At 46.8% G+C, this 20,771-nt stretch overlaps 1 protein-coding gene across 1 annotated transcript in view; it reads right to left on the bottom strand.

Annotated features, from left to right (window-relative positions):
- Positions 1-237: 237 nt before the first annotated feature.
- Positions 238-20,771, bottom strand: part of LOC149307764 (protein Wnt-4-like) — a 139,494-nt gene continuing 118,960 nt past the window's right edge. Inside the window, exons 2-5 of the mRNA XM_089536807.1 lie at positions 5,403-5,638; positions 3,826-3,957; positions 2,055-2,197; positions 238-836 (exon numbers count right to left, since the gene is read on the bottom strand). Of these exons, the coding sequence (XP_089392933.1) occupies positions 369-836; positions 2,055-2,197; positions 3,826-3,957; positions 5,403-5,638 (979 nt within the window). The 3' untranslated portion in view covers positions 238-368. The remainder of the gene's footprint in view (positions 837-2,054; positions 2,198-3,825; positions 3,958-5,402; positions 5,639-20,771) is intronic.

The following is a 20,771-nucleotide window of genomic DNA, read 5'->3' as shown; positions in this document are numbered from 1 at the left end:
TGCCGTCTCCTCTTTTCAGGCGCCGTATTCCTTCCCAAGGTTTGTCTCTGGAAACGTCACAACCCTCTCTCTCCATTTTGGGTCAGTAGCCACAATAGCCTTAAGGTCCAGCTTTTCCCTGCAGCAGCATGGGCTCTGTCCCAGAAGAGATGGCAATAAATAAAGCAGACCAAGAATGACAACAACAAGCGCGGAAGCAACCAAGCAAAAACCAAACAAACCATTCGTTATTGGAGCTTTAAATATTTTTCTTTTTTTAAAAAAAGATCTGATTCCTCTTTTGCAGTTTCTCCCAAGGTCCTCTCCCGCATTGTCTCTGAGGCCGCCTCTGTCGGATCCAAGGCGCGACGGAGGCTCTGCGTCCCATGTCACCGACAAGTGTGCATTTCCACGACTCGGTGGCACTGTTTACACTTGACAAAGCAGCACCAGTGGAACTTGCAGCTGCACCGCTCAACCACCTCCACTTCGTCCGTGTGGAAGCCACGGCCGCAGCACATCAACTCACAGCCGTCTATGGCCTTAGAGGTCTTGTTGCAGTGCCTTCCGCTGGTGCCCAGGACGCCATTCTTTAAGTCATGGTCACAGAAATCGGGGCTGGAGTCCAGGTAGACCAGATCCTCGTCTGTATGCGGCTTGAACTGGGAATTCTTGGGGACCAGCACTTTGGTGGAGCCGGTCTTCCTCTGCTCCACCTCCGTGGCCCCGTCAAACTTTTCCTTCAACACGTTGCCTACTTTCCGGAAGGGAGGCATAGCTTTCCAGCAGGTCTTCACCTCGCAGGAGCCCGACACTCCGTGGCATTTGCACTCCACTCGCATATTGTTCAGGATGGCCTAGAAGGGCAAAGCAGAGCTGGTGAGGTTCTCCTAAAGCTCAGGATTGAATTCTACTATCCTCACATCTTCCCTCCATCCCCATTTTACTCCTTCCAGAATTCATTGGACACATCTTGTATTGAGGTGGAACTGTCCTATAGCTGACCATTAGCATACTGCTAGAATTTCCCATAGAGTTGCTATAGCTGCCCTAGGCCTGATTCCCACTACCTTTTAAACCAGATCGCAAATCCCTTTGAACTGGTTCAAACAATCTGGTTCCCACTTAAAACGAATCGCTGGTGCGAATCTGAGAGGGGGAGCCATGCGCTAGACCCATTTAACCTGCGTCTTTTTGATGCTGATGTTTTCCCTGTCTTTTGTGATAAACCGATTCCGCACAAGTGTGAACCAGATGCGGATCAGAATCAATTTAAATTGTATGACTTATCCTAGAAGTAAGTGTGTTTAGGGTTATACTTTAAATCTCTCCACTTTAACACATACATACATACACAATCACTTGGCACCTCCTTATAGTATACACATACACATTATTAAATGTACAAGAGCATTGTGTTTCTATCCTTTCTCCATGTGGGACTATCCCCATTCAAACATGAAAACCAACCCGTTTTTAAGATGCTATGTCAACTTAACCTTTAACAGCATACAAATCACGCATAATATCCACATTCAAAACCCTCTTCACTCTTTTGCAACCTTATATAAAGCCTCCTTTCTCCCCTAGCCCCATTTCTACCATCTCGCCCCCCAATTTGCATGTATCTATTATATACATAAAGTAAACCAAAAAAATGTGACTGTACAATAACCAAATCTGTTTATGGAGACTTCAGAAACAACCAGGGAATTCAGCTTGAGAGCCTTTCTGGCTGAAGGGTGGGATAGAAATACAGTAAATAAATAAATTCAGGAAGTTGTATGACAAAATAAAGCCAACTTTCTTTGTTCTGGTTGAAAAATGACACTGGATTAGGAATAAAGCGGAATGTTTTCCAGGTTCCTTTCCCCTGGCTTTTGCGATAAGATGGTCTAGTTCTCCAACTGTGTCTATACTCTTCTCTTTGAGCCTTAAGGGCTCAAAACACACTGCTTATATATATATATATATATATATATATATATATATATATCTCAACTGTGAATATGCATGAGAAGCAAACACTTCTATTCCATGGAGCCTTGACAAGATGAAGATGCTGCGAATATTACCTTCCTTCCAGCTTCATTGTTATGAAGGTTCATGAGTGCCCTGCTGGAGGAAGCTCCTTTGCTCCTTTCTCTGACGTCGACGAAAGACTGGGAAAAAGCCACTCCGTAGGCGATGTTGTCGGAACAGCCGGACCATTGGAAGCCTAGAGCAGAAGGACAATGTGTAAGGATATGGAAACGGTAACACATGCAAGTACTGCATCTCAGAGTAGGGAGCTACTTTGACTTTCTCCTCCTTGAGGTCCTGTAGGATATCTTTCTTTGGCCAACAATCCCAAAGTCAGTGGCTGCCGTGTCTTTTTTCCTTTATAGTCTTTCCAATGTTCAGCTGACGTTAAGGACACCATGGGAAAAGAAAAACAGGGCATCCTCACAGCCATCTTTTCTCCACACCTTACTCCTAGACATCACTTAACTTCTAAAGCTGAAGATGCCAGCCACAGATGCTGGCGAAACGTCAGAAGAAACTCTTCTCGAAACAGATAAGGGTTAGGTTTGGATTTGCGTTCTAAGAAGTGCTCAGGGTAAGCATCACTAAAGGTCCTGCTAGGACTTGCCAAGATCCAGTAACAATTGAACTATGCTCCATTTACACCGACATGCAGTAGCTCTTTACTAAGCTACATTCGGTTTTGACTAGACATTCATGTCAATGGGAAACCTTTACCTTTAAACTATGCACAGAAGCGATCTTCATTTACCTTTACACTGCTGCACAGGAACATTAAATACTTTATTTAGTTCATTTTAAGTATGGTCTCGCAAGTACACAACAGCTTGGATGCTTTGTTTGCCATGGTCTTTGGACGAAGCGATAAGACATGAAAGCCATCCCACTACAAAAGAGATGGTCAATACAGCATTGCCATCTTCCAGGCTGGGTTCAGGTCCTGCATCCATTTGCTGCTTCACACAATAAACAGCTAGAATGAAACAAGCATAGAGTTGGAAGAGACCCCAAGGGCCATCCAACCCCATTCTGCCATGCAGGAAGACACCATCTAAGCATTATTGACAGATGGCCATCCAGCCTCTGTTTAAAAACCTCCAAAGAAGGAGACTCCACCACTTTCCAAGGCAGCGCCTTTCACTGTTGAACAACTCTTACCATCAGGAGGTTCTTCCTAATGTTTAGGTGGAATCTCTTTTCCTATAGTTTCCATCCATTGCTGCATGTCCTAGTCTCTAAAGCAGAAGTAAACAAGCTTGTGCCTTCTTCCACAAGAGCATCTCTCAGCAAAGAAACCTTAGCATCATCATGATCATCATCATTAAACTACCCCTATTACTATTTCCGATCTTGGGATGAGGTGGTCTTCAAGGTCCCTTCTACTTCTAGGACCCTAACATCTTTGCAGCAATACAGCCTTCCCCACCACAGCATGCTCCAGGGATATTTCCTTACCTTGCGGGCTGACTAACTGTAATCTTAACCCTAACCCTTCTGCTTCTAGGATCATAGCATCCAAGCCTTGCAGCAATGTAGCTTCCCCACCAGAACATGCTCCAGGGATATTTCCTTACCTTGCGGCCTGACTAACCCTAACCTTAACCCTAACTCTTCTGTTTCTAGGATCCTAGCATCCAAACTTTGCAGCAATATAGCCTCCCCACCAGAACAGACTCCAGGGATATTTCCTTACCTTGTGGACTGACTAACCATAACCCTAACCTTAACCTTAACCCTATCAGGTCTGCTTCTAGGATCCTAGCAGCCAAGCCTTGCAGCAATACAGCAATACTGCAACATGCTCCAGGGGTATTTCCTTACCTTGCGGGCTGACGCCATGCACTGTCCTGTCACAGCCACATTTGTCGAGTTCTCCGCTGCTGCATGCCCGCGTCACGGCGAAGGCAACGCCAGCGGAGGAAATGGCGTACACAAAGGCCGCCTCCCGTGTCCCTGGCAGAAGGAGCAGGAGAGACAGCTATCTGAGTGAAGGAGTAACTTGTGCATAAGGAGCGCACACCGATTTATCTGTAAGTGGCAACGAGGCCTTGGCCTCTCTCAGAGCCTGGCTGTTTTTTCACCCTTCTTATGTAGAAGAAGAGTTATTGCTATAGAGGTTGACTGTGTATATTTCCTTATGTGTGTGTGTGGGGGGCATATGCGCCACATATGGATGTGTGCATCTGTGTGTGTGTGTCAGAGAGAGAGAGAGGCAGAGAGATTGGTTTAGCGGTTCTCCATTAAGTCTTGCAACACTTTAGTCCCTGCCAAGGGTGGTTAGAGAGTAACAGGCCCTTCTGTCTTGGAGGATCCTGGCACAGAGAGGACAGAGGCCTTCCTTTCGTTCCCACAGGCTTCGACAGCCAACAGGGAAGAACACAGATGCCCTTGACGTCTCCAACGCCAACCCAAGCCTCTGCCCATCAACCAAGGATGGGAGGAGAGGAGGAAAATGAATAAGCCTCGGCGTTCAGGATATGGCAGGCATTGAGGGATTGGCAGTCCGAGCCCCGGCTCAAGCAACCAAGAGACCTCTGAGTTAATCGAGGGTAATAGCAGACTACCGTCCGTGGGTTTTGCTCTGCGGCTGTCCCAGAGAGAGACGACTTCAGCTGCTGGTATTTCTGGCATTTCCAGGGGTAAACCTTAATAAGCAGAAAGCAACAGAGGATGCTGGGTGTATTCAAAGGGGGCAGCGGTGGAAGGAGGAAACTGGGGAGAAAGGAGCATCTGAAAGAGGCAACGAAAGCAATCCCAGTTCTAGTTCTTGTCTCTTTATGGTGGAGGAGAAAGGAGATCAGGAACTATTTGGTGCAACAGCGTAACCCAGGCTTCCATATCCAGAAGCAGAAGGCAAAGATGTGGCTTTAACATCACTCTGACCAAGTACAGATGCAGCTTTAACATCACTCCACACTCGCTGGGATTAGGGGTAAAGGACCCCCATTAATGTGGGAAAACCACAAATTAAAAAAGCACTATTATTTTTACTTGAGAGAGCACCCCTCTAGGAACCTCTAGCTTCTTCAGTGCAACTGCCAGATGTTGGTCATAGAGTCATGCCGGAGAACCTACAAATGCCCAGTGAAGTGTTTTCTCTAGGAACTTCTAAATTTTCCAGCACAACTCTATGGTCAACTTCTGGCAGACATTGCACTGGAGGACAGAGGTTCCTAGGCAGAATATAATAATCAAAACCCCAAATAATCAGATCCGCACAAGTCAAAGCCACAAATGCGGAGGGCCAACTGCAGATGGGTAACCGTGAAAGCTCATGCTAAAATAAATCACTTTGTCTTCAACATGTGATGCTAAAATCTTCCTTTCCCTTCCTTCCGCACCTTCGTGCTGAAACAGGAGAACAGAGCAAAACTTTTAAAAGTGTGTGTGTCCCTCACCTTGAGTTACCACTTTGCCAAAGACTGGCAGACTATCCAGCGTGGAGCAGTTCCAGCGGCGGTTGCGGAATTGAAACTGGCACTCCTCTATGGCGAGCTGTGCCCCCCGGCGCACGGAGTCCATGACTTCGAGGTTCCTTTTGCACATTTGCACTTGGCGCTGGATCAGGCCCTTGAGCTTTTCACAGGTCTCCTCCTCTGAGATGCTCCCCACCGATGACAGCTTTGCTAAATACCTGCCAGGGCAATATCCCCCCACCAAAATGTATACATTTTAAATCGGTGAATCCAACCACCAGTCAGAAAATTTAGCATCTAAGATAACACTATACTACTAGCAGAAAACAAATGCATTTGTCATCCCTAGTTCAACCCAGTCCCAAATCCTGTGTCTTGTACACAGATGAATTTCTCCCACATCCCTTGCTTTCCCCACTTTTCCAACCGACAGATCATGGCCTCCTGGTCAGTGGTCCAGCAAGATTCAGGCTGATGAAAAGCTAGAGGTCAAATTTCAGTCCAAACGTTAAATGAGTTCTCCAAGGTGCTGAACTTATTTTGAGGCAAGTGTTCAGCATTTTGGATAGACTCTTTACAGTCTGGACTGAAACCCAGAGCAGATGCATTCCCCCACTGAAACTACTACACTCTTAGTACAGAAGATCTATCCAAGCAGAATACAAAATTAAACATATTTACATTGTGCATTCACATCCTAAAACCCTACTCTTTTCTATCCAAGAATTGTGAAAAATTAAACATATCTGCATTGTGCATTCACATCTGAAAACCGTACTCTATAGTACTGAAGTTCTATCCGAATGATATGCAAAATTAAACATATTTACATTGTGCATTCGCATCTGAAAACCCCACTCTTTAGTACTGAACTTCTATCCGAACAACATGCAACATTAAACATATTTGCATTGTGCGTTCACATCCGAAAACCCCACTCTTTAGTACTGAAGTTCTATCCTAATGAGATACAACATTAAACGTACTTGCATTGTGCATTTGCATCCTAAAACCCTACACTTTAGTCCTGAAGTTCTATCCAAACAATATGCAAAATTAAATATACGGTATTTGCACTGTGCATTCACTTCCTAAAAAAAACCCTTCTTTAATACTGAAGTGCTATCTGAGCAGTATGCAAAACTAAACATATTTGCATTGAGCGTTCACAGCCGAAAATCCCACTCTTTAGTACTGAAGGTCTGTCAGAGCATTGGTGCTTACAAATGCAGCTGTGCATGCTTTTTGGGGTAACAGCCCCTGCCCAAACACAAATACACACATTGTGCCCAGCAGTTCAACAGCCATCCTTTGTCCTCCCCAAAAGGAAAAGGATAGGACTTGCCCTGTCAGGACTAAGGAGTCCCAGTGTATCCAAGGACTATTAGCAGAAGCCAAAGCGGTCCAGAGCCAGCCAAGATCAGCAGAAGAAGGCCACCGGCTGCCAGCTCTGGCCGCCACAAGGATCCCTCCGCACGGTCAGTGTTCGGACTGGCAGAGGCTCCCTCCAAAACCACTTCCCTCCCCGAGGCCACACTTCGCTTTTCCTGGCTTCCTTTGCTTCGCAGAGTTGGGCCTTCCAGCCGCTGGGAAATGTTGCAGCAAGCAAAAAGGAGAGAGACAGAAACCTTCTTCTCCCCCCCTTCAGACAAACCCACTGGAGACTGGCACGTCTTGAGACCCCAGCAAGCTCAAAACATCTGTTTTTGGCCTCCGTTTCCTAAGCAAAGCCAAAGGGGAAAGAAAGAGGCCAAGAACTATTCTTCATTTGTCGCTGCAAAAAAAGCCATTGCGATGGGACCCAAGTCTCTGTTGGAGGACAGGAGCTTGGAAAGGTTGCTTTTGGGACTCTAGTCCTCAGAATCCCCTGGCTAGTGGGACCACTGGGAGATTTTGGGGTTGTAGTACAGAAAAACTACAGTTCCTTTCCCAGGTTCTACTACGAAGCCAGGGCCAAACTGGGTACGACATTAAGGAGACAGTTTTGGTTAACATTAAGGATGACATCTCCTTTGTCTACAGCCATGTTCTCCAACTCTTGGCATTTGTCTTTTGGTTTTTCAACAAAGTGCTTGCAAGAACCTGATACCACAACTCCAAACTATAAGGGCTCCTTAGTTTTCCGAACCAGGTGCCAAAATAGGCATGTTGACAAACACAAATGCTCAACACCTGAGTTAGAAAGACCCTTTTCCATCTTCCTCATTGTGACTGCTGCCAGTATGCTCCTCACCACCAAGCTGTCACAGAATGAGATGCTCTGGTTTTGAGCATTTTGAGGCTGCCCATCTCTGCCCGCCTTGCCCATAGCCCACCCTGGACTTCCATTTGGCAAGCGACAAGGACCCTGGTTCACAACCCCAAGATGTTTCCCAGATTTTCCCAGACGATGGATGCGTCTGACAAACTCAAATGTAGTGGAGGAGTCAAAGCCCAGCAGATCCCTTTCAAATATTTCCAAATAAAAAGATGCTCCAGATAAGAGCTTTCCCAAACAAACACTTTTTTTTACTCTTTGAGGAGGATAAAAATGAAGATAAACGTATTATTTCAAATGACAGATGGGACCGGAGCAACGGTTCTTGAGAAATACAGTTGCCAGATGTTCTTTGCTGCAGCTTCAGTTGGTTTTTGGAGAAGTGAATGCCCCTGGGCAAAATATATCTAAGCATTTTCAGGGCCTGAAAAAGCACATGATGCATACTCTCCCACTGTTGAAGCTAAGCAGGGCTGGCAGAGTTTGGCATCACTGCAGATCCCAGAACCCCCCCAGACACCACCATGGTGCTTCATCAATGGCTTTCCAGACAGCATGATCACAACTATGGCTTTTGCATTCTGCTGCCTTTAAACTCCATTATGCTCCATTATGTCTGCATGACAACCAAGAAGACCACAGTCCACACTATGCATCCAATGAAGAGAACTCTAGTCCACAAAACCCTACGTGTCTTCAAGCCCCCTTTCAAATTATGGCAACCCCATGATGGTTTTCTCTGGTAAGGAATACTCCAAGGAGATCTGCTTGTGCCTTCCTCTCAACTATAGCTTCCGGCACACGGTGAAATCCCACATCCAAGTACTGACCAGGCCTGATCCTGCTCAGCTTCCAAGATCAGATGGGATCTGGTACCTTCAGGTACTGTGGCTACGAAACCTTATGCCATAATAAAACTGATAAGATTGGGGGATGCAACCAGTCTGGCACAAGTCTCTTGTTGCTGAAAAAGATGTGTGCCATGATTCGTTCGGTGTATTTTAGCCTCACCAAATACTAGGGTTGGAAGAGGCCTGGGCCATGGAGTCCAACTCCTGTTCAATGCAAGATCTTCAACTAGGGTATCCTGAACATGGAACTGTCTAGCCTCTTGTGGAAGATGTCCAGAGAAGGAAACCTCACCACTTCTCCAGGTCATTGTCTCCATTGCTCTTCCCATCAAGATGTTGCTTCTAATGTTCAATTGCAACCTACCCTCCAAGTCTTGAGACTCTTTTGGATGATACCCAGAGAAGGAGACTCCACCATTTCTCCAGGTCAGTGTCCTCATTGCCCCAATGCTCTTCCCATCAAGATGTATCTTCTAACGTTCAATTTCAATCTACCCTCCAAGTCTTTAGCAAGATGCTGTATTTCAAGTGTAAAATAAAACTGTCTTTTAATTGGGGCCGCGTCCGCAATTCAGAAACAGTGGAGTTTGACACCGCTGTAACTGCCATTTGTGCCATCCTATGCACTCTTGGGATATGTAGTTCGTTGTGGCACCAGAGATCTCTGACTGAGAAGGCAAAATGTCTTGCAAAAGTCCAAACCCCAGAATTCGACAGCATTGACCCACAGCCATCCAAGCGGTATCCAAGTACTGCATTTCTACAGAGGCGATGAAGCCTTGTATTGCGACCCACCAGGTCCTACACTGGAAGATATGTAGGATATAAAATCAATCAACACAACAGAAGTTCAGCTTTTCAGACTAGTCCAGCAGAGAGCGCAGTGTCCTAAGAACAGAACTGGGGGGAAAAGAGAGCAATAATCCAACCTGCAAACAAAGCCCTGGGCCCAATTGCTAGTCCTGATTCAATCAGATGCCAAATGCCAAGTCAACACCTACGTAAATCCTATGGATTCAATGGGTCTAATCCAGGCGGTGCCAGAAATGGGACTTGGGCCAAAGGCTGCAAGGGTTCCTCAGCCTTCACTTCTGCCTTTCTTGCATGCAAGTGTGGACAAGATAGGCAAAAACCACAGACCATCCCATGATGTTTTCTCATTGCAAAGCACAATGCCTGCCCATCAATGTCAGCCAGTCCCTTTCTCTGAAATAGAGCCTACAGCACCTGGTATTCATTGGCAATCTCCCATCCAAGGATTAACCAGCACTGCCCATGCTTAGCTTCCAAAACCAGATGGGATCCGGTGCCTCACGTTGTCAGCAAATGGCATTTTGGAGTTGCATTTTACGGCCATCTCTTTCGCTGTGGAGAGTCAGTGTGTACATCTTAAAACTCATTGCAAATAAAACGTCGGGGCATTTTGCATCTCCAACACACCTGCCAAACATTTTTGTTTGTGCACCCTTGGATCACCCACAAAAGTCCCAGCTGTGGCTTTGCCAGGTTCCAAGAGAATTGCCAGTGGGAATGCTGTCCGCCAGTTAACCTCTTGTCACCAAAAGCGGAGAGGATTGTGCCAACTCCGAAGAACAGCCCTGCCCTCTCAGACTAAGCCCTGGAGCTTCTTCTGCCAGCAAAGGGCAGGGGGGGAAATCCCAAGAAACCAACCAATTTTCTTGCAAAATGAAAGTTCAGTGTTTGCAGCAATCAATGGAAGGAGAGGAAGGAGGAAACAACCCATAAAGTTATGCAGTCAACCCACAATTGATTCCTTATCCATGGATTCAAGCACCCATGGCTTGAAAATATATAAATTCCCCAAAGCAAACCTAGATATTGCCATTTTATATAAGGGACACCATGGTGTAGTGGTTTGTATGCTGAACAAGGATTCTGGAGACTAAGGTTCGAATCCCGCTCGCCCATGAAACCCACTGAGTGACCTTAGGCAAGTCACACTCTCTCAGCCTCAGGGGAAGGTCATGGCAAACCTCCTCTAAACAAACCTTGCCAAGAAAACCCCAGGATAGATTTGCCTTAGGGTCACCATAAGTCGGAAATGACTTGAAGGCGCACAACACACACAGGGAGACCATTTTACTAGGCCATTGTATTTAATGGGACTTGTGTATCTACTGATTTTGGTATCCATGGGAGGTCCTGGAACCAAACTCCAGCGGATACCAAGCACCTACTGTCAAGTTAAGATTTTAACTCTAAGTACCCGATCCACCCCAGATTATTTGCCCAATGGAAAGAAGGAGACAAAGCAGCTAGAAAAATAACCCAAGTCTCTCTTCGGCCATGGGGTTAAAAAGACAATGTGTTGGAGATGGATTACCAATATATTGCAATCCCATTTTGCAGGGGGACCTTCTTATCTACCAGGGTTTGATTCTGGGACCCTCCATGGATACCAAAATCCATGGATGCTCAAGTCCCATTTGATACAATGGGGTATTATTATTATTACTAATACCATTTTTAGTGGGCCCTTGGTATCTACTGGGGTTTTGTTTCAGGACCCTCCATGGGCACCAAAATCTGTGGATGCTTCAGTCCCATTATATACAATGGAGTACTAAATTGGCGCCTCTCATACAAAATGGCAAAAGGAAGGTTTGCTTTTGGGAATATTTTTCAAACTGGATAGTTGAATACATGGATATGGAAGGCTGACTGTACTCCTTCTCCCCCAGTTTTAACCCCAAACTATTAAAATACATCAACATAATAACCCTCTTTGACAGTAACTGAGGCTTAGGGGAGGCCTCTAATAATGCTCCCGTGGGAAGGGGATCTGGCCTACAGGGACCATTTTGGAATCCCACGAAGGCCATATCTAACATGGCCTGAAGTTCTTCATCCCTGATATAGGATTAACATCTAGTGGGACTTTGCCCCACCTTCTGGTCACGAAGCTAAGCAAGTTACCTTAAGCCAATGATTTTCCTTCACAGTGGCATCACAAGGGTTGGTATTGCCCGGTACGATCCATACCACTTGCGCTCTTCTAGTGATGCCCCTGTTCCCTCGCAAAGAACTAGAGCTTGGAAACATTGCCCCCATTTGGACTACAACTCCCAGAATCCATAAATGCTACTACTAATAAAATGGAAAGCAGAGCTAGTTTTATTTCCAGGGGGGGTGCAATGGGCAGGCTCTATGCCTAAGTAAGAATGAAGACTGGAAATTAAACACAAGCGTTTCTAGCCCAACAGACCTTGCCCACACCTTCTGCCCCTTTGGCACAGACACCTCCTCGGGGCACAGGAGAAAGGAAAACATTTACTACAAAACAACCAATCCGCTTAGCAACTGTAAGGGTACCGCTTGGCTCTTTCCAAGTCGAGGCTTAACCCCAAGGGCTGCGTTGCCACACGCTTCCCCGCCCTTATAAAACAGAGAGTCGGGGAGGAGCGGCTGGCATCATGCCCTGATCTCCTCGGAGATGCTCTGAACCCTGTCTGGCACGTAGGTGTCCCGTGGTGCCCTTTTGGGAAGCCGGGAAATACCTGAGCAAGAGGAGAAGGTAGATTTCAGTTGAACGTTGGTAGAGATACTGTGCCATTGTGGAGACCTGCTTGGCCAAGAGAACCCAATGGGTGCCCTTGGCCAGGTCACACTCCCTCAGACTCAGAGGACAACAAGGGCAAACCTCCTCTGAACAAATCTTGACCTCCTCAATAAAAAACTCAATAGGTTCGCTTCGGGTTACCGTAAGTTAGAAATGACTTGAAGACACACAACCACAAGAGCGGTTTGGGAAGAAAAGCAACCCATTTGAAAGGTGGTGCTGGAAGAGAGTTCTCCCAAAGTGACCGATAAATGGGTCTCAGAACAAATCAAGCCAGTATCTTCCTGAGAAACCAACATGACTAGACTGAGGCTATCCTACTTTGACCATATCATGAGAAGATATATTAGAAAAGAGGGCATTATAGAAGCATAGAGTTGGAAGAGACCTCAAGGCCCATCTGCCCCAACCCCATTCTGCCATGCAGGAAGACATGATCCAAGCACTCCCAACGGATGGACATCCAGCCTCTGTTTAAAAGCCTCCAAAGAAGGAGACTCCACTGCTCTCCAAGACAGGGAGGCATAGGGAAAAAACAAAGAAGACTGCATTAGTCTTGAGCTTGCAGGGCCTGAGCAAGGCTATGGAGGACAAGGTTTCTTGCAAAGTTGGAGATCTCTCATTCATAGGGTCACCATGAAGCGAAGCAGAGAGATTCAGAAATGGAATCATTGACTGGGAATAGAGCAAACCATCGGCCAACAGGAGTAGAGACTGGCCCAACCATGTGTTATGGGTGTTCCACCTCAAGATTTCTTGGGATGGATTAGATGGCCTCCAAGACGTTAACGATTTTGCAATAAACATGCTGCCCTTCAAGGCCTGCTCCTTTCTGCCACCAAAACATAGTGACTTTAAAAATGAGAGACAGAGGTATCCATTGGTCAGCTCCTCATTCATACTCCGCTCCAGATTGAGTCTCTGGAGATCTTCAAAAAGAGTCTGGACAGCTACCTGCTGGGATGCTTTCGCTCAACGATTTCCAAACTTTATTCTTCTGGGGGGTTTGGGGGGCTTCAGTTGCCAGATGTTTCAGCCAATTTTGCCAATGGTCAAAATGTCCGAAACGTCTGTAGGACCAAAGTTTGGGAATCAGTGCTTTAGCTGGAGATCTTGCACTGAGCAGGGTTCTCAAACTTTGGTCCTCCAGGTGTTTTGGGCTTCAGCTTCCAGAAGCCCCAGCCAGCTTGGCCAACAGGCAGGAATTCTGGGATATGAAGTCCAAAACACCTGGAAGAACCAAGTTTGGGAACCACTGGGTGGCCTGTGGATGCATGCTTCCAATTGTATGGTTCTATGAAAAAAACGCAGAGATGTTCTGAGCAGAAAAACTGCCAAATGGGAAAAGCAGTCCTTTCCCAATCCCATGCCGCAGTGATTCCCGAACTTTGGTCCTCCAGGTATTTTGGACTTCAGCTCCCACAATCCTTACTGATGGCCAAGCCAGTGGGGACTTCTGGGAACTGGAGTCCAAGAGATTTGGAGGACCAAGGTTTGGTAACTATCGCCATACCGGCATCTCGGTATGTTGTTGTTGCTTTATTAAAACAGGAGAAAGAAAATATGGGGGTGGTTGCGCATAACGTGTGTTTGCTTCGAGAGCTCTGATAGAAATGTTGCCTTTTCTGTGAAGTGATGGAGAGGGCGAGTCTCAACAAGCTGAAGAAAGAAAGAAAGGAAAAGAAAGAAAGAAAGAACCCAAACACCCTCTTGTCGTATTGTGAAATGCTCCCCTGAGCATCAAACCACACATTTGGCAGGCACAATTCCACCAAGCCGCCCAAAGAGAAAGTGAACACCTCTGTACCGGCCTAAAGCAACAGGGAATGCCACATGCACCTGGGCACACAAGTGCCAGGAATTGGGCCAAGGAGAGCGTGCCCATGCGCACAGCGGCTAACCCTCACACCCCCATGATGTGCATTTGCCTATTGTGACCCACAGCTAGGCATGGAGGGAGGGGGGTCCACTAAAAAAATGCGACAGGACCAGGCGCATTCCAACCCAGAGAAACCTTCCAAGCATTTCATATCTCCCGAAAGTCATCTCACTCATGGGAGCTGCCCTCCGGCAATCTCGCCTCTTCTGGATGTCTGTGGAGAGGAGAAGAATGCAACAAAGCTCCTGTCTTTTGACCTCTTATGCTTAAAGTGCTTAAAACATATCCAGGGGTAGCTGCGTTGGCCGTAGAGCAAAGCATAGTAACATCCAAAACCCACAAAACCTTTATCAGTCCAAACGAAATGCACAAAATACATGTTGCAAGCTTTCAGAGCTCCACTGGCCATAAGCACAGTAACATCTACAAAACAGTGATATCTTTATTGGCTAAGCTGAATGCACAAAAAGACATGCTGCAAGCTTTCGAAGCTCCACCAGCCAAACAGCAAAGCACAATAACCTCCAAAATCCACTGAACAGTGATACCTTTACTGACCAACTCAAATGTGCAAAAATACATCTTGTAAGGTTTCGAAACTCCACTGGAACAATAGCATCCAAAATCCACCAAACAGTGTGGATCGGACCAACTCAAATGCACAAAATATATGTTGCAAGGTTTCAAAGCTCCATTGACTTCTTCCTTGGGCAAAGGGGTTGAAAATTATACAGAAGAAAGAAAAACATGACAATGTTAAGTCGCAGACACATTTTTAACACCTTTGCATGTTGGAGAAGCCAGTGGAACGTCCTGGACTTTATGACTCTTTGTATCCCAGAACCCATATGGCCAGAAGACACCACACTGTCTCTCCGATATATATATATGTGTGTGTGCGTTTCAAGAGCAAACCAACAGCACTTCTGCCATGTTTGTCACTTCAAAATATCGATGTTGCTGTTGTGTGCCTTCAAGTCATTTTCAACTTATGGCGACCCTAAGGCCGAATCCTATCATGGGGTTTTCTTGTCTGGTTTCGGGTTTGCAATGGCCATCCTCTGAGGCTGAGAGAGTGTGACTTGCCCAGGGTGAGCGGGGATTTGAACGCTGGTGTCCCAGTATCCTAGTCCAACGCTCCAACCACTGTGCCATGAACTGTCTGTCTGTGTGAAGTTGAAGGCTTTCATGGCTGGCATCCATAGTTTTTTGTGGGTTTTTTGGGTTATGTGGCCATGTCCTAGAAGAGTTTATTCCTGACATTTCTCCAGCATCTGTGGCTGGCATCTTCAGAGAAGGCCATTCATCATCTCTGCAGATGCCAGCCACAGATGCTGGCGAAATGTCAGGAATAAACTCTTCTAGAACATGGCCACAGAGCCCGAAAAACCCACAAAAACTGTCTGTCTGTCTAAATATCCACCCATCCACACATCCCTCCCTCCCTCCATCTATCTATCTCTCCATTTGCTTGTTGGGATGAGTTACGTCTCCCATCCCTTTCTTCTGTCGTTGCTCTTGCCATCAAATGCAACCTTGTCTTTTGGGAGGAAGGTGAGAGACAGGCCTGCTTTCCTCCACTTCTTCTCCACCTCTCCCCATCCATCGCTCAGCAGCCGAGACACACTCAAGCAAGACTTTCAGAATGCCTCTGGCACATTTTCTCCAAGCTTTGCACCCAAGACGAGTCGCAACAGTTACACACCAAGTAATGCATCTGGTATGCGGCGCGGGTCTCCCCCCGACCAGCCCCTGTTCCCGATTCCACCCTGCCCTGGGGCTGGATTTTTTAAAATCTAGGTTAGGCACTGAGAAAGTCTAACTTGCATTGGGAACGCATTGGGAATGCAACCGGTTTGAAGGCTGCAACCCAGTGGACAAAAGTGACTCTATAACTGAGCCAAACATCCCATCTCCCCCCTTTCATTGCTTATGTGGGTCTTCCTCCCCTTTTGCAAGCATTGGGTGACTTTGGGAAAGTCACAGACTCTCAGCCTCAATGGCAAACCCTCTCTGAACAAATCTTCCAAGAAAACCCCCTTAGGGGTTGGAAAAACTGAGACGTATCGGAACCATATGTTGCCTTTTCTCCTCCTCCTTTCTTTTTAAAAAGGTAAATCAATTTAGCATTATAAGGTTATAGTGAAAGGGCATTTTTGCATTATGCAGTGGGCATATCCAAGAGGATACCAAAAGTTGTGGGTGCTCCCTTCTCATTAACTACAATGGCAAACAGTTCCCTTATATAAAATGGCAAAAGCAAGCTTTGCTTTTGGACTATCTATCTATCTATCTATCTATCTATCTATCTATCTATCTATCTATCTGGAATATGGACATGGAATATTTTCATGTCATGGATGTTTCAGTCCGCAACCATAACGCCAAGTCAGCGCATTATGCCCCAGTTTAGTTTCGTTTCATGTTCGAAAACCTTTGGAAGAGCCCTAGTGCAGATCTAAGAAATCCCATTAAAAACCATGGATGACAACCGCCAGCGAAAGCCAAGGAACTAGAAAACAAGAGCTTCTCCAGAGCAATCCAGAAAAGCCCTGCATTGGCTCAGACATACTGAATACATACTGTATATACTCATGTATAAGTCTAGAAATTACATGCCCCTATGTTTTACCCTCGACTTATCCACGCATCAAAATCAAGAATCGTGGCCCCAAAACTTGCCCTCGACTTATCCATGAGGTCGACTTATAGTGGAGTATATACTGTATCTCATGAATGTATATACTAGGATGGCAGTCAGTTTGATCACGCACTTGAAAATCTTTTGAGTGATTCAAAAGAGGCCAAGAAGAACCAGGTTGCAGATGATGATGTTATATTATGGCCATTCCTTTCAATGCATAGGCAAAAATACAGTGGCAAGGTGTACCATTTTTGGAAGGTGCACCATCCATCCATCCATCCATCCATCCATCCATCCATCCATCCATCCATCCTGGCATAGGGAAGGGAATGTCTTTTCCAAGGTGCCTGTTGCAACAGATGCAGGGACCATCAAAACCCAGCAAAAGCAATGCTGGGAATTGTCATAGAATCATAGAGTTGGAAGAGACCGCAAAGGCCACCCAGTCCAACCCCATTCTGCCATGCAGGAAATCTCAATCAAAGCATCCCGGACAGATGACCATCCAGCCTCTGTTTAAAGACCTCCAAGGAGGGAGACTCCATTCCACTCCGAGGAAGGAGTGTGTTCCACTGTTGGACAGCCCTTACTCCCAGGAAGTTCCTCCTAGTGTTAAGCTGGAATCTCTTTTCCTGCAGTTTGCATCCATTGCTCCAAATCCTGTTGTCCGGAGCAGCAGAAAACAAGCTTGCTCCCTCCTCAATATGACAGCCCTTCAAGTATTTAAACAGGGCTATCATATCACCTCTTAACTTTATTTTCTCCAGGCTAAACATCCCCAGCTCCCTAAGACTTTCCTCATAGGGCTTCATGGTTTCCAGACCCTTCACTATTTTAGTCGCCCTCCTTTGGACACATGGCTCCAGTTTCTCAATGTCCTTTTTGAATTGTGGCGCCCAGAACTGGACACAATATTCCAGATGGGGCCTGACCAGAGCAGAATAGAGTGGCACTATTACTTCCCTTTATCTAGACACTATACTTCTGTTGATGCAGCCTAAAATCGCATTGGCCTTTTTAGCTGTCGCATCACACACTCTTGCCTTCTAGATGTTCACAGACTCTCTGTTTAAAGATCTGCTCCAGAATCTTTCCTGGTATCATCTTGGGCATCACCAAGGAAAGCCTTGATATCGAGTGACCACCTACAGTTCCTGTTATTGAATGCCAACAGTCCCAATGACAACATTCATATCAAGAAACAGGAATGATTCCAGTCCCTTAGAACAGCTAAAAGCAACTGCAGTGATAAACTCCATAGACACAATTTCTCATGCTTTGCGTTATGCCGACTCTATAGAGCAACATGAAGCTAAGCAAGTGCTAACTTCCAAGACTTCCCTCCAAATAAATCCCATCACTCTGCTTTTACATTGGCAAGCAAGGACCTTTTTATTCCATCCGATCTGGAACGAATCTGTCTTGTAAGGACCACCATCTACTGTCTCGCTTTCCCTCTCCATTTTAAAGCCACTGTTCCAGTTGATATTTAATTCTATAGAACTTTGCTCCTCCAGATGTTTTGGACTTCAACTCCCAGAAGCCCCAGTTGAGCATGACCAACAGTCACGAATTCTGGGAGACGAAGTCCAAAACATCTGGAGGACCAAAGTTTGGGAACCACTCCCATAGAGCATGGTACCATTTGAATGTTAATGTGCGGCCCTCCGGATGGGAATGGACTGCAACTCCCAGCAGCCTTTCCCAGAAGAGCCAGGTAAGAGGAAGGCAAGGATATCTAGCTCCGCAAAATATGGAGAGGCACATGATTCCCATCCATCGCTGGTTGGGAGTTATGGGTTATGCAGTACCACTGCATTTGCACAAATGATCCTACTTTGAAGCATGGATGGAAAACTGACATTGGAAAGTTGCATGCTTTGATGGAGGATCCTTGGTTATCTTTCCTAAGCTCTGCTTGAATCATATCAAAATGTTTGCATTTGAGGTTTTTAACCAAATAAACAGTGATACCCGCCATGCCCCCAAATCTTGTGCATCCAACCAAGGAAGCCCCTCTCTTGACCTGTCAAATTTCTAGCCCTTCCATGGTTTGCAGATGCCAAGGAAGGCCAATGCAATTTAATGCCACATCTGTTGTTGTTGTTGTTGTTGTTGTTGTGTGCGCCTTCAAGCCGCTTCCGACTTATGGCAACCCTTAGGCGACCCTATCGTGGGGTTTTCTTGGCGACATTTGCTCAGAGGAGGTTTGCCACGGCCTTCCCCTGAGGACTGTGGGACTGCAACTCTGGAGACCAGGGTTGGAATCCCAGCTCGGCCATGAAACCCATTGGCTGACCTTGGGCAAGTCACACTCTCTCAGCCTCAGGGAAGGCAAGGGCAAACCTCTGAACAAATCTTGCCAAGAAAACCCCAGGATAGGTTCGCCTTGCCATACATTGGAAATGACTTGAAGGTACATGACAACAACAACAATGTGCATTTCGGTTGGCCCTATAAATGTCTCACAATTGGATGGATGTGGGCTAATATCCTACTTTGCAATATGGCCAAGATGCCCCCCCTCCAAAAAAAATCCTCAAAGGGCTACAGATCCCTTTGCAAGAAAGGAAGAATGAAAGGAAGGCCGAGAGAGAGAAGAAGAAGGGAGGGAGGAAGGGAGAAAGAAGGACAGCAAGAAAGCAAGAGAGGAAGTAAGCAAGGAAGGAAATAAGCAAGAAAATAAGCAAGGAAGAAGGGAAGGAAGGAATAAGCAAGAAAAACGAAAGAAGGGAGGAAGAAGGAAAGCAAGGCAGGAGGGAAGGAAGGAAGAGGCAAGAAAGCAAGGGAAGAAGGAAGAGAGAGAAGGAAAGCAAATAAGCAAGCAAGGAAGGAAGGGAGGAAAGAAAGAAGATAGAAGGAAAGCAAGCAAGGAATGGAAGAAGGGAAGCAAGAAGGCAGGGAAGAAGGAAGGAAGGGAAGAAAGCAGGGAAGGAAAGAACGAAGCCTGGAAGAAAGATTGAGGGAAAGCAAGCAAGGAACAGAAAAGAAGGAAGGGAAGAGAGCAAGAAAGCAAGCAAAGAATGAGGCATGGAAGCAAGGTAGAAGGGAAGGAAGGAAGGAAGGAAGGAAGGAAGGAAGGAAGGAAGGAAAGAAGGGGGTATGTAAAAAAGACAAGGAAAGGAAGGGAGGGAAGAAAGTGTGGAAGGAAAGAAGGAAGTATGTAAGAAAGAGGGAAGGAAAATAAGCAAGGGAGGAAGGAAGGAAGGAAGGAGCATGGAAGAAAGAGAGAAGGAACGTAAGCAAGGGAGGAAGAAAAGGAAGGGATAGAAGGAGGCATGGAAGAAAGGTAGAAGGAAAGCAGGGAAGGAAGGAAGGGGAGAAAGGAAGCAATGCAGGGAGGGAAGCCAGGAGGGTGCTGGGTGCCAGGGTCGGGGCACCTGCTGCCGGTGCCAGCCTTGCCCTTGCCCCTTGGGTGTCTGTCTACTCACAGCCAGTTGCTGGCGTTGGCAGAGAAGGCGGCGAAGACGAGGAGGAGGAGGGAGCGGAGGAGGAGGTAGCCTCCCGGGGGGCTCATGATCTCCTTCCCGGCCGGGGCTCCGTCCTCCTCCGGCTCCTGCTGCCTCTGCCTCTGCCTCTGCTGCTGCTGCTGCTGCTGCTGGGGCTCCTTCTGCTGCTGCTGCCCGGCGCGGAGCCTCACTCTCGGCCAGAGGAGGCGGAGCGCAGCCGAGGCAGCCCCCGGGCGGAGCGGACCCACAGCCACCCACGCCCCGCTGCCAGGGATCTCTAGTTCCCCCTCCAAGGCACCTCCTGGGCACACAAGGGCTGCTGCAGGCTGCAAGAAGGGCAACACTGGTGGGCATTCAGGAGCAGCTGGCACTTCAGTTGCTCTGCCGACTGCAAAAGGGGTAAATGCAGCTGGCAGCCAAGAGTCATTGGCACTCAAATGACTGCCAACTGCACAGGGCCAAAGTAGTTGGCACTTCAATGACTGCCAGTTGCAAAGGGCCAAAGTGGTGGCACTCCAAAGCAGTCAGGATGCCCATTGCTGCCAACTCCAAAAGGGGCAAATGTAGCTGGCAGCCAAGAGTCATTGGCACTTCAATCCCTTGCCAGTTGCAAAGGGCCAAAGTGGTGGCACTCAAAGTCAGCTGGGATGTCACTTATTGCAGACTGCAAAGGGCAAAAGTAGTGGGCACT

Source organism: Sceloporus occidentalis, unplaced genomic scaffold, assembly GCF_023333645.1.
Source record: "Sceloporus occidentalis isolate IW3139 unplaced genomic scaffold, rSceOcc1.0.p SCAF_8, whole genome shotgun sequence".
Classification (NCBI taxonomy): Eukaryota; Metazoa; Chordata; class Lepidosauria; order Squamata; family Phrynosomatidae; genus Sceloporus; species Sceloporus occidentalis.
This window is presented reverse-complemented; position numbering and strand designations above follow the sequence as displayed.